This window comes from Lepidochelys kempii, chromosome 1 (genome assembly GCF_965140285.1).
Source record: "Lepidochelys kempii isolate rLepKem1 chromosome 1, rLepKem1.hap1, whole genome shotgun sequence".
In the NCBI taxonomy this organism is placed as follows: domain Eukaryota; kingdom Metazoa; phylum Chordata; order Testudines; family Cheloniidae; genus Lepidochelys; species Lepidochelys kempii.
This window is the reverse complement of record NC_136380.1, coordinates 76,512,265-76,526,255: the sequence shown is the minus strand read 5'-3', so window position 1 is coordinate 76,526,255 and position 13,991 is coordinate 76,512,265. Positions and strand designations below refer to the sequence as shown.

Below are 13,991 nucleotides of genomic sequence, written 5' to 3'. Positions count from 1 at the left end.
AGGAGAAAACCTATAACAATAAACCTAAAATAAATGGTTTTTTTTTAAAAGATGGCCTAATAAAGAATGATCCATAACAGTGTTAGGTTCTTTAAACAAGCAAACTATCAGAGTAAAGTGGAAAAAATACTCAGTTTTGTTCTTTAAAATACATTGTATCTAAACTATATATGTACTTTACACATTTTACATTAAGAATTTATTAAAATGTGTTCTATGCTTCTGCCATTTGCAAATATTTTGCTACAAAGTTTGGTCAGATAACAAAAAAGGTGATATTTGTGTCCATTCCTTTGTTGCACCATTATTCTTTGAGTTCTTACAGTATGGGAACAGCATAAAAATAAATACTAGTAAAATACCATGGCATGATAAATGAGTTAATGTAGTTCATAGGGTTTATTATTTCCTCCTATGTAGCTATGTGCTCCTTCATCAATCCAGTATTTTCCATCTGTTTTTCCCACACTTTGAAGGTAGAACATTACATTTATCTTGTGTGCTCCAACTCCCAGGTGATGCCAATACTCCTGCTGGAGTGCTTGAGTAACTGCTCTAGAATTAGGATTGATTCCAATGAATTGTTGCAACTTTTACTTTGGCTTTGCCTTATAATTTAGGCCTGCTCTATTCTTGAAAACTAGATTGACCCCAGTATGGATGCAGATAGGTCAATAGAAGAATTATTCCATTGGCCCAGCTACCGTCCCAGAGAGGTGGATTAATTACATTGATGGAAAAACCCCTCCCATCAGTGTGGGAGTGTCTACACTATATGTGCTAGTGTGGTACAGTGTCAGCAGTGCAGCTATTTGTAGTGTAGACATACAAGTTGATTCCTTCTTCAGATTCACAGAAAGGCATTTCTGCATGAACTACTCACACTTACGTATGCACATCTGACTTACAGAAGACAGGATCAAGCTCTAAATCAGGAAGCAAAAATAAATGAAATCCATAGAATCAGAGACAGACAAAGATTTTTAAATGCAAAAATAGAAAAGCCATATTACCTTCTCTCAGGAATATACTGCCAACTTGGTGATCACAGTTTCATTCATAATATTCATTGATAATGCGGGAGAGATGCATTCATCCCTCGACTGACATGAGGAAATACAGAAGCCAAAAAATGGCAAACAAGAACTTGCTCATGAAGAGTTTGTCACTCACTCAAGGTCATACTGGGAGTCAGTGTCAAATCCAGAACCAAACCCAAATCTTCTTACTGCCAGTCTTCCTGTGGTTAAATGAGCAGATCATATGAGTTTTATGAGATCTCCTCTCATGCTACCTGGTCTCATGATAGATGGTTTGAGAAGTGCTGAGCAACCAGGATCACCTTCCATTCCTAAAAGTGGCCAGGAAGGGAGTTCTTGAAGCGAAGAGAAGAGAAAATTCTCTCAAAGCAATCAGTTTTGGGCGAAGAGAGAAACAGGTAACAAAGGGGAGATAGTACACAGGAGACAGAAAGCTGTAGACTAATCACAACACAAAATCCTGACTTAATATTGTGGTATATCAGCATGTCATGATGTTAAAACGCAGTAATTCAACATCTTAAAGAGACAGCTGTCACAACACAATGTCAGTGGGTCAGAATGATTATTTTGTGGATCTCTGTTACTCTATTTCATCACAGAATGATATGTTAGAAGGGACCACAAAGATCTAATCTAATGATTTAGTGGCTCTCAGTTTTTCAAAGCTATGCACCATTGGGACACACAGGGTTACTTTCCCATCTGTTTCTTGGCCCTCAATATAATACTTTGTTGGTTGGATTTCAGTTAATTTACCATAAAACCAGTAATATATATTTTTTTACAATTTTGCTTTTGATCTATAAGGAATTTTCTGCTCTGGACCATAAATATGTCTCAGGCACAATTAATTTGAAGAAATTTCCTTGAATACCTCTAGATCCCAGGGAATGTTGAGTTATAGACCATTTTGGTAATGTGATAAATTATTGTAGAATGAGCTATTTTTTTTATATAGAGACATAAAGTTTAAGGCCAGAAGGGACCACTAGATGATCTAGTGTGACCTTTTTATATCACAAGCCCACAACACCACCCACCAGCCACACACTAACCCCATAAAGGAAATGAGACCAAAATATATGAGAACCAGAGGAGATTGGACTATTATCTGCCACAGGCAAAGAATAGGAGAAACCATGGTCCACCAGTACTCGAGACTCCTGCAATGGCTGGGAAAATAAAGTGATATATATTCAGATAATCCTGGCCAGTGATGTGCACCTACATGCTGATGGGGGAAATGAACCCTTCCCCCAGGTCACTGCCAATCTATACTGGAATTGGAAAAGATTCAGAAAAGGGCAACACAAATTATTAGGGATATGGAACAGCTTCCCTATGAGGAGAGATTAATAAGACTGGGACTTTTCAGCTTGAAAAAGAGATGACTAAGGGGGGATATGATAGAGGTCTATAAAATCATGACCATTGTGGAGAAAGTAAATAAGGAAGTGTTATTTACTCCTTCTCATAACAAAATAACTGGGGCCACCAAATGAAATTAATAGGCAGCAAGTTTAAAACAAACAAAAGGAAGTATTTCTTCACACAATGCACAGTTAACCTGTGGAACTCCTTGCCAGAGTATGCTGTGAAGGCCAAGAATATAACAAGGTTCAAAAAAAGAACTAGATAAATTCATGGAGGATAGGTCCATCAATGGCTATTAGCCAGAATGGACATGGATGGTGTTCCTAGCCTCTGTTTGCCAGAAGCTGGGAATGGACAACAGGGGATGGATCACCTGGTGATTAATTGTTCTCTTCATTCCCTCTGGGGCACCTGGCATTAGCCACTGTTGGAAGACAGGATACTGGGCTAGACATTTGGTCTGACCCAGTATGGCCATTCTTATGTTCTTAATCTGACATGGGGGTAATTCCTTCCCAGCCCATATATTGTGATCAGTTATACCCTGAGTGTGTGTGCAAGAACCAGCCAGCCAAGCACCTGAGAGAGATAACGCTCAGTGCCATCTCAGTGCCCTGGCTATACCTGATGCTTCAGAGAAAGGAAATAAGAAAAATGCCTCAGAATACCCTGGGGGTGGTGGGATCCCTTCCTGATCCCTGCAGGTGGCTGGCTGAAACCCTGAAAACATGTTATAAACTTCAAGAATAAAGAACATAAGTTATAAATTTTCTGTTTTTGTTTTATTTAATTGTTCCTGGGAATTTGTCTGTAAAAAAAAAACAATAATATTTTTTCTGGCTAAATATCGGGGTTTATTTTGATGGAAAGAAGGACAGGGGGAAAAAGGTATTCAATAGATTAATGCACTGGTGAATGGAATTCAGTGTGGTTTGCTGTGGAACTAAAACAGAACTCAAAACACAATTTTGTAAACAATATGGCTGTAATCCCCAAATAAAACTTTTCATTTGAATAAACATTTTACTCTTATACACTTAGAACTATTAGCCTACAAAGATTTACATTTAATAATTGGGCCACACCATTTACAGTGCATACACTCAGTGTCATGCTTTCCTCCCATTTTTGTTTCTTTTTTAAATTTTTGAATACTTCCTTTTGTTCTGAAACATATTCGGACACACATTTTCATTTTCTTCCCATTTTAGTGTGTCAGATCTTTAAACAGTAATCTGCTAACAGCTTGAAATATATACTTAGTGGGTGTGAGATTCATCAGTACATTCAGATGTGCATAGACTTCAGAGCTTCTGTGCATGCCTGTTTATTTATTGTGTGAGTCTTCTAGGCTAATACATAGCCTTACTTCAACAGGCAGCTTTGCATATACACACAGACTAATGTATTATCATAATACATATATCTCATACTTAGTGTGACGGCTTCGGTCACAGAGACACACACACACACACACACACACACACCCCCGGGACTGATGTGTTGAAACTACCTTTGAGGCAGTTTTTCCTGTCAGCTTGGGACTCCAAAACCCTGTCTTGTTGAGCCAGACATGCAAGCCTGCTGCAACACAGATGCAGGGTCTGAACCACATCCCCATAGCTGCAGGCTTTAACTGAAAACTACTCAGCAGATATCCTGTCTCCAGCACCCAGACACCCAGCTCCCAATGGGATCCAAACCCCAAATAAATCTGTTTTACTCTGTATAAAGCTTATACAGGGTAAACTCATAAATCTTCTGCCCTCTATAACACTGATAGAGAGATATGCACAACTGTTTGCTCCCCCAGGTATTAATCATTCACTCTGGGTTCAATAATAAACAAGAGTGATTTTATTAAGAAGAAAAAGTAGTATTTAAGTGGTTCCAAGTAATAACAGACAGAACAAAGTAAGTTACCAAGCAAAATAAAACAAAACACACAAATCTAAGAAACTGAATACAGGTAAATCTTACCTTCAGAGATGTCCCAATAAGCTTCTTTCACAGACTAGACTCATTCCTAGTCTGGGGCCAATCTTTTTCCCTGGTACAGTCCTTGTTCCAGCTCAGATGATAACTAGGAGATTTCTCATGACTGAAAGCCCCCTTTGTTCTGTTCCACCCCCTTTTATATCTTTGGCACAAGGCAGGAATCCTTTGTCTCTCTGGGTTCCCATCTTTCCCTCTAAATGGAAAAGCACCAGGTTTAAGATAGATTCCAGTATCAGATGACATGGTCATATGTCACTGTAGGACCTCATTCTTCATTACCCACAGGCTGGCCCAATGTCCACAAGAAGGTTTGCAGGTAAATAAACCATCTATAGCTAATTGTCCTAGTCAGTGGGTACCATCAAGATTCTAAAGCACCATTAATGGCCTACACTTTGCATAATTACAATAGGACCTCAGAGTTAACTTAATATTTCTAGTTTTAGATACATACAAATAGGATGAACACACTCAGTAGATTATAAGCTTTGTAATACCTTGCAAGAGAACTTTTGCATAAAACATATTCCAATTACATTATATTTACATTCCAAACATATTTTCATAAAGGATATGGAGTGCAATGTCACACATTGTATTGTATTTTCCTAATACATTTTTTATATATTTGAATGATACAAAAGTAGGATGATCAGAAAAAATGAATATTCTTTGTAAAATCTGGATTTTTTTTGGTAAAAATTGGTTTAAACTGAAAATGAAGGGGCTTACTTATAAACCACAAGTGAGTCCCAGAGCAAGGGAGTCCTGCCCCCACCATCACATGCAACCCTGTCATACAGTTGTCCTAATATATTTGTCCATCTCTCTCTTAAAACTAATTAAGTCATTTGCCCCCACAACTGGTATTGGTAGGCTGTTCCAGAACCTCACGTCTGATGGTTAGAAATCTTCTAATTTCCAACCTGAATTTATTCATGACCAGTTTATGTCTATTGTTTCATGTGCCAAAATTGTCCTTTAGCTAAAATAGTTCTTCACCCTCCCTGGTATATTCCTCCTAATGTATTTATAGAGAAAAATCATATCTCCTCTCAGCCTTCCTTTTGCAAGACTAAACAAGCCGATCTCTTTCAGTCCCCTCTCATAATCATCATAGTAGTTCTTGTCTGCACCTGTTCCAGTTTTTTGAACATGGGTGACCAGAATTGTACACAGTATTTCAAATGAGATCTTACCAATATCTTGTACAATGGGCATCAATACTTCTCTATTGGAAATGTGTTGTCTAATACATACTAGGATCCCATTTGCCTTTTTCATATCCACATCACATTGGTGCCTCATAGTCATCCTGTGATCAGCTCACACACCCAGGTCTCTCTCCTCCTCTGTCTCATCCAACTCATTCAACTGATTAGCAATGCTGGAAAACCTACTCGCTTTCTGTTGTTTTAATATCTTTTGGTCTGCTTTTATATTGATAAAGCACTTGTACTATATATTTTTTGAAAGCAGTATCTCCTCTGTCCATCCCATGGAAATAAATACATAATAAATAATAAATAATAATAATAATAATAATAAAAAAGTAAAATAGATGGTAAAGAAGATGATGATCCTCTTACTACAAGCCAAGAGGAAAGAGAGAAAGGACAAACCCCAATAGTTCTTAAAGTTATTGCGGATATGAACTTTTAAGATGCTCAAATAACATGACAATGAGGATAAATACTGTAAGTAGATGATTGACTCACAGATTTTTAGGAAGTGTTGTGGTTGGGATTTTATCTACATAACATACCTAAAGACAAGGTAGACATGTGGGGAAAGAAGTGATACACCAAATCCTCTAAATAAGATTTTTCTATATTAAGACAGCTAATTCCATATTTGGGATGCTCAAGTCAGCACTTAAGTGCCCAGGTGGTTTTTGTAGTGCAGATCCTAGCACCAAAAATGTAAAATTTGATATCTTATGTTAAGTGACCAGATTTGAAAATTGGACTCCTATACAGTTGTGATATGCTTTTTTCTATTACCCAGCACAAGATATATTTGTTATGATGTGTCTATCATTTTTAAAATGGAAAAAAATTGATATGAATTATAGTAAAACTTAACAAATCATTAAAAAATAAAGTAACCTAATACAGCTATCTCAGATTTCATACGGAGGAAAAAGTTGATAGGCTGGTATTTAAATTTGTTGTGGTTCATTTCTGGTAAGTGAAAAGGGGTGGGGGGAATGTTTGGTCTAGTTGTTCTGATTGGATAATAAAGCATTTAGCAAGAGCAGACATTTTTCTTTTTAACTGCTGTCTTAGTGAGTAATTACTGCAGTTTACAGTCTAGGACAGAGTCATTCTGAAAGTTTTATATGGTTTTAAAGCTCCAACATCATTTTTATCAAAATGAAATGCACAGAATCTGTAAAGCAGTAACCTCCTAACTTGATATACTACAGAAATATATTATCTCCTTTAGAGTTAACGAATAGAAGAACCATTCATTCCTTTAAAGGCCAAATTTGCTTTTCATTTACATCATGGTTTTATTTCAGACGTATGAGCACCAATAGTACCCATGCACTTCATTTGGAGTGGGTGGTGTTCAGCACTTATAAAAATCAAATCCTACGGTAACATAAAAAAAAAAAACACATTACTGCATGAGACCAACATCCATCTAGTCCAACATCCATCTCTTACAGTTACAAAACTCCACATAATGGATAACTCTGGAATAACTTGCCTATTAGGGAAACCTCTTTTTAATCCTCTTCGATTTATAGTTGACTTACACCCTGAAATAGTAGGGGTGTGTGTGCGTGTAATACCCTAGCTAATGTAATAATAGATGGCCCTCAGTTTCTATATAATTTTCAAATTCGGTTTTGAGTCCAGCTGTTCTGAATACAGTACTGTGTAATTAAAACAGTATTTCCTCTGATCTGTTTTAAATGTGCTGTCTTTCAATTAATTTAATGCCCCCTTGTTCTTGTATTTTAGACAGGTTAAACAGGGCCACCAGTTTAGCAATGAGAGCTTCAGAGTACTCTACACTTTCAAAAATCAGATCACTCCTGGATTTTGGTACCTAATATTAGGTATCCTTAGCAAAAATACAAAGGATACTTTGGTACATAGCTTCTACTGAATGAATCCTTTATAAGATGCACTCTTGTTAATTCCTTTATTGTATTTAATACAAAAGGGCTAACAGAATTGACTTACAGTATGGAAAGTTACTTGAAGAACTAAATATGTTTTACTTGATTAAATTGCTAGTGTAACTGTCTAGAAGTATTTGAGCATATGGAGATCATTGCGGATATGCAGCTGAACCTGAGCCCCCACTGTGATGCTGTGGCCAAAAGAACTAATGCAATCCTGGGATGCATAAACAATGGGATCTTGAGTAGGATTTGTGAGGTTATTTTACCTCTGAGTTTGGCACTGGTATGACTATTGCTGGAATACTCTGTTCAGTTCTGGTGCCCACGATTCAAAAAGGATGTTGATAAATTAGAGAGGGTACAGAGAAGAGCCACAACAATGATTAAAGGATTAGAAAACGTGCCTTATTCTGATTGACTCAAAGAGCTCAATTTATTTAGTTTAACAAAGAGAAGGTTAAAGGGTGACTTGATTACAGTGTCTAAGTATCTACCTGGGAAACACATATTTAATAATGGCATTTTCAATCTAACAGAGAAAAATATAACACAATCCAATGACTGGATGTTGAAGCTAGACAAATTCAGATGAAAAATAAGTCATACATTTTTAACCGTGAGAGTAATTAACCTTTAGGGGGAAAATTACCAAATGATCATGGTGGATTCTCCATCACTGACATCATTTAAATCAAGATTGAATGTTCTTCTAAAAGATTTCCTCTGAGAATTATTTTGGGGCAGTTCTATGGTCTGTGTTTTACAGGAGGTTGGATTAGATTATCACAATGATCTCCTTCTGGCCTTGGAATCAGTGAATCATCTTAGTGTTCAGTATTTGTGGAACTGCTAGCACTTTGGGGTCCTCATCTATGACTGGGGCTCCTAGGTGCTACTTCCATACAAATAAATAATAATAATAATTAGAAGAATGTAAATACCCTGAAGGAAAGGGAATTGTGTAGGGAGGTACAAGAGGATGAACTGAAGAGTAGCAGGATGAAACTCAAAGAAAAATGTCCTGAACATCAGGGAAATAATGAATACCTGAGAGTATTTAGTACTAAACTGATATCCATGAGAGCTGGTTAAAGCCACACTAAGGGAGTTATTTTTGACTAGAAAGAGTACACCACACATAATATACTGTAAGGAAAACCCTGCTCTATTTGGCATATGACCAAGATGACCTTTATTTATCCCCAGTTTCTCTTTCTCTGTTATCTGACAACATTTATAGTCTTCATGTAAAGCACCATGCTCACCTATTGCAATATATAAATAATGATCATAGTACCAAAATGGTTGAACTGAGGAACCATGACTCTTGAAAGTTGGTAGATGTACTTTTCTGCACATTACTACCGATATTCTGAAGCATCAGGTATCAAAGCATGTGCTTGTTATTCCAAATTGCCTTTTGACCTATTTTCCTTTCAGATTTTCTCTCCTTATTTAAACGCTCCTATTTAAAAATAGCATTCCTTATTATAATTCTTTATTAGTTGGCCTTCCAGAGTGAAAACTTAAGGATGTTCACAATTTACAGCAAAACTGCTCACTGCATGTTCTCCCCTAACATTAGAATTCATAAATGTTTTAACTATGAAACCCTTGAATAGCTTGGCCTTAAATATATCATTGATCTCCTGTCATCAACCTTCCATTCTGCCCTTTCCATTTTCCATATTCAAACTTACTTATTATTCCTCAGATACAAACTGAGGCTCTGATTCAGGAAAGCAAGTGCTTAAATCATATTGAAGTTAATGAGATTTCAGCAGGTGCTTAAAATTTAAACATGTACTTAAGTGCTCTCCAGAATAGGGATGGTCTTAAGCATTTACCTAAGTTCTTTTCTGATTCAGGACCTCTGTCAATGCTATTCAAAAGTTATAGAACAAAGCCCACTATGTATGAGACTGAGAGCTTGTCTACATTTATGCATCTCTATTTTCACTTCCCAGAATATTAATTCAGTTGAGTATTTAATAATGTTATTGTTGCAGGTGTTTTACTATACTTTCAAATGTAAAATATATTATTCTAAGTAGTGGTATATTTCAAACAAAATAATTAAAATCTCCATATTTTTAGAATATTTGATAAGACAGTACACCAATGAATAAGGTATTTTAAAACGTTGTATGCCTCCTGTAAAATGATGGGATTAGGAAGAGCAGAGAATAGAGGAAAAAAATGAATAAGAAAACTGTCTTAAGGGAAACTTACCAGGATAAGCACTTGGTTTAGGAATCTTTAGTACATTATGTACTTCCGTAACTAGTATATATAGCACCTTTTATCAGAAAATGTCAAAGCATTTTTTTTTAAAAGGAAGGTCAGATTTGGGGTTTAAACATTTGTATAGTGCTTTTCTATTTTAGAATTTAGAATAGCTTACTGTTCCCGCTTGCATAAATACTTTTGTTACCCAGAGCTATTCTTTAATGGGAGCCATTAAAAATCAATATACTTTTGTTACCCAGAGCTCTTTTTACATACTTGATCCATTGTTTCTAACCAATTTTATTAGTCTGTTCTCCCTAAATTACTAGCTTTTAACATTGATATACTGATATGTTTCTGTTACTCTTTGAGAGAGCATAAAGAAGACAAGAGGAAAGTGGCTATGATATACAACATATATAATACTCAACTTTAAAAAAAAGTTTTTTACATATCAAGCAGGATATTTGTGGGTCAAAAGGGAGTGATTTGATACAGCTCCAGGAGCTTGCTATATGTAAAAATAAAACATACATTAGTAATGTGTGTATGTAGTGAGGTTTTCCTTTCCTAATTCTCATTCATTGAGTGACATTGTCAATAGATGGAAGCATAAAATGAATTCCAAAGATTTAGTAGTTTGTTACCTTCTCTGTCACCATATACGAATTGTACAGGGTTACAACACTTCTAATGCTCTCCGGTCCAAACTTACACTTAGTACAACTGCTTAGTAAAATTACATTAGTTCAGATATTTAGAAATAAGTACCTAAATGGTGCCTACAAAATCCATCCACACAAACAGTAATATGCAAACACCAAGTAAATATAGGGTAAACCTGGTGTGACAAAGCTGTCTTTGTCTCCATGGGTCCCACATTTCCTCACAGATTCCACTAGCCTCAGAGGCTCACTGTGACCCTCCACATAACCCTTCTCTCTCTAGGGAAAAGGGTCACAGTCTACTGAGCCATTTTCATAAGCCAGCAAAGGAGGTGAGGAGAAACTATCTTCCCTTGCAGTTTCTGTTATCTCCCAGTCTCAGTGATTAATCAGGGGGTGCAAAGGGGGGAACACAGGCCCACCCTCTACTCTGGGCTCCAGCCCAGGGACCCTAATAGTATCAGCTATAGTAGCTGACCTTTTAGAAACATGACACATACAATTCACTGTGCTACTTCCCCACAGCAGCCCCCACTTCCTCAAGGTCCACTTTACCTTACTTCAGGGTCTCCTTCCTTATGCCTGATATGGTATGTACTGCACAGTCTCTCCAACAGCACAACTTCCTCCCACAACTCCTGACATCCACACCCACCTGACTAGCTGGGAGGTTTTTAACTAGTTTCAGCCAGCCCCTGATTGGCTTCAGGTGTTCCAATCAACCAATCTCCCTGCCTTCTGGAAAGTTCTTAATTGGCTCCAGGTGTCTTAACTGACCTGGAGCAGCTGCCATTTAACTTATCCTGGTACCAGGGATTTGTTTAGCCTGGAGCTAATATATCTATCTCCCACTGCTTTTCTATAGCCATCTGGCCTTGCCCCATCACACTGGATTATCCAAATTTCAGATTTCTAAGCTTATGTTTCTATTCCCTAAATCTGAGTTTTTATAGGAATCAATTTTCCTTTGTCTTATTCTCCAATAATAAGAGGTTTATGTGTTTAGATTTTCAAGTAATTGGATTTTATCTGTGTTTACTTGTGTTTACTTGTATTCTCAATTAACTATTTTTTCTTCTTCTACTGCATCTTTTGGTTTTGAGATAATCATGGTGAAAGACACCTCGGAGATAACTAAAACAGACAACAGATATTTCAAGTGTTCAACTCAATGTCTCCCCTTCTAAAAAATTACAGATCCTACCATACTATAATTTCTTTTTAAATTTACTTACTGATTTGGGCAATCTGGTTCATCAGGCACCCATATCCCATGAATCTTGATTACAACTCCTGTGCCAGTTTCAAGAGATGCAGTCATTTTATTACTGTAAATTTAGCAGAAAGCAGCATAAGTGTTCATCTATGTCTGCAGTGTTAAATCAGATTGCTACTAACATACACAGCTGAAGCAGAAATAATCCAGAAAAGCCATGAGAAACTCTCAAATGAATAGCTAAATAATGTATCTGAAAACAATTAGCGTACATCTCTGTAAACCACTTTGTGGAATACTATAGAAAGTTAACAAAGAACTCTGACTAATAAGTATATTTGTGATCATTTAAATATGAATGTTTTTTACCTATAATGGGAGCCATTAAAAATCAACATTTATCCAGTTACCATGCTGTGGTGTACAAAAGTGTTTCCCAAAATTCTGAATAGTAAATACCTCCCATATTTCATATACTGTGGGGAAGTAATTGTTCTAAATGTGTTTTCATGATCCACACAGCATTGCCCGTTTCTTGTACGAAAGGTTTTGAAATGAATAAGCTTGACAGAATCTTGCCTGCAACAAGATGATATATTTAGTGTTACTTTTGTAATCAATATTGTTAATTTCCTGGTGTCTTTCCCTTTGCATAGTACTGTTTATCCAGGAATACTGTATCATTATTGATTCATGATTGTGTCATTCACAGATATTGGCTGACCTAGAAAATCATGCACTTTTTAAGGATGACTTGGAATGTCAGAAGCTAATTCTGGAAGCTATGAAATACCATCTTTTACCAGAAAGGAGAACTCTAATGCAAAGTCCAAGGACTAAACCTAGAAAATCTACAGTTGGAACACTGTATGCTGTTGGAGGAATGGACAACAACAAAGGTATTAGCTTATTGTTTGTTTCTTTTTTCTTTAAACAGGTTATGCTTTGCAGCTGTGACTATATTTTGTCTGATGGCAAATAATGAAATAATTTTCTATTCAAAAGGTTTGGGGGTCTAATCCAACGAGAAGTAACTTTGCAGGCTTTTGGCTTATAGAAATTCCACTAGTTTTCAGAGGCAAAATGTAACTATCAGATAGGGATATTCCCTCTCTAACAGATGTAAAATGACTCATTCCCAAGAACTGAGTCCTGAAATGCACCTAACTTTATGCTAATAAATATCACATAAGGTCTGGGAAATGATGTTTGGGATTCCACTGAGTATTCCTTGAGAATTTCTTGCCCTAACACCGTCAAGATGGGTTCCTCCCTTTTTAAAAGGTACCACTTACAAATCTTTATTTTCTATTTTTCACTTATGGGGCTAAGAAAATGTTATCACCATTTTTACAATGCTCCATTTTTATGACGATTAAATTGCTTGTTAATTGAAAAAAAAATTGAAGTTATAAGGATTATATTTGCCAGGAATCATTTCATTTAAAGTGGAGAAATTAGAAAGCAATGGAAACTGGAGCAGTCTTTGTGGTGAACATTTTAAGAATACTACTTTTGTACCTTTAAAATTGGTAAAGGAATCAAAGCGATTTAATTATTTTGAAACCAAGGAAATCATTGTACTAAAATGGTGTTACAGAGCCTTATAATGAGACTTTATAATGAGACAGGCTTTCCTTGCATTTCTAAAGGCTCACTAACAACAAACCCACAGTATCCTCCTGTCAAGGTTCCTTCCCCACTCTGAACTCTAGGGTACAGATGAGGGGACCTGCATCAAAACCCCCCTAAGCTTATTTTTTACCAGCTTTGGCCCCCAAGCAGAGACAAAAAAAACTCTAACTGCTTTCAACTTAAAACCTGCTTTCCAGCAGCCCAAAGGGAAAAAATGTCCTTTTTTAAAATCTGTGCTTCTGGTTAAAAAAACCTCAAATTGATCTCAAAATGATTTCAAGTTAATCCCACCGCTCTGCCACCATGTCAAGGTTCCTTCCCCACTCTGAACTGTAGGGTATAGATGAGGGGACCTGCATGAAAACCCCCCTAAGCTTATTTTTACCAGCTTAGGTTAAAACTTCCCCAAGGTACAAACCATTTTACCTTTTGTCCCTGGACTTTATTTCTGCCACCACCAAGTGTCTAACAAAATGTAACCGGGAAAGAGCCCACTTGGAAATGTCTTTCCCCCAAAAATCCCCCAAGCCCTACACCCCCTTTCCTGGGGAAGGCTTGATAAAAATCCTCACCAATTTGCATAGGTGAACACAGACCCAACCCCGAGGGAAGGCTAACCCCCTCTAAATCCCTCCTGGCCAGAGGAAAAACAATTTCACCTGTAAAAGGTTAAGAAGCTAAAGATAACCTCG

General features: G+C 36.7%; 1 protein-coding gene across 1 annotated transcript in view; it reads left to right on the top strand.

Moving 5' to 3' along the window:
• The window catches only part of KLHL1 (kelch like family member 1), a 431,335-nt gene that overhangs the window by 297,991 nt on the left and 119,353 nt on the right, over positions 1 to 13,991 (top strand). The window contains exon 6 of the mRNA XM_073346360.1: positions 12,377 to 12,563. Coding sequence (XP_073202461.1) covers positions 12,377 to 12,563 — 187 coding nt within the window. The remainder of the gene's footprint in view (positions 1 to 12,376; positions 12,564 to 13,991) is intronic.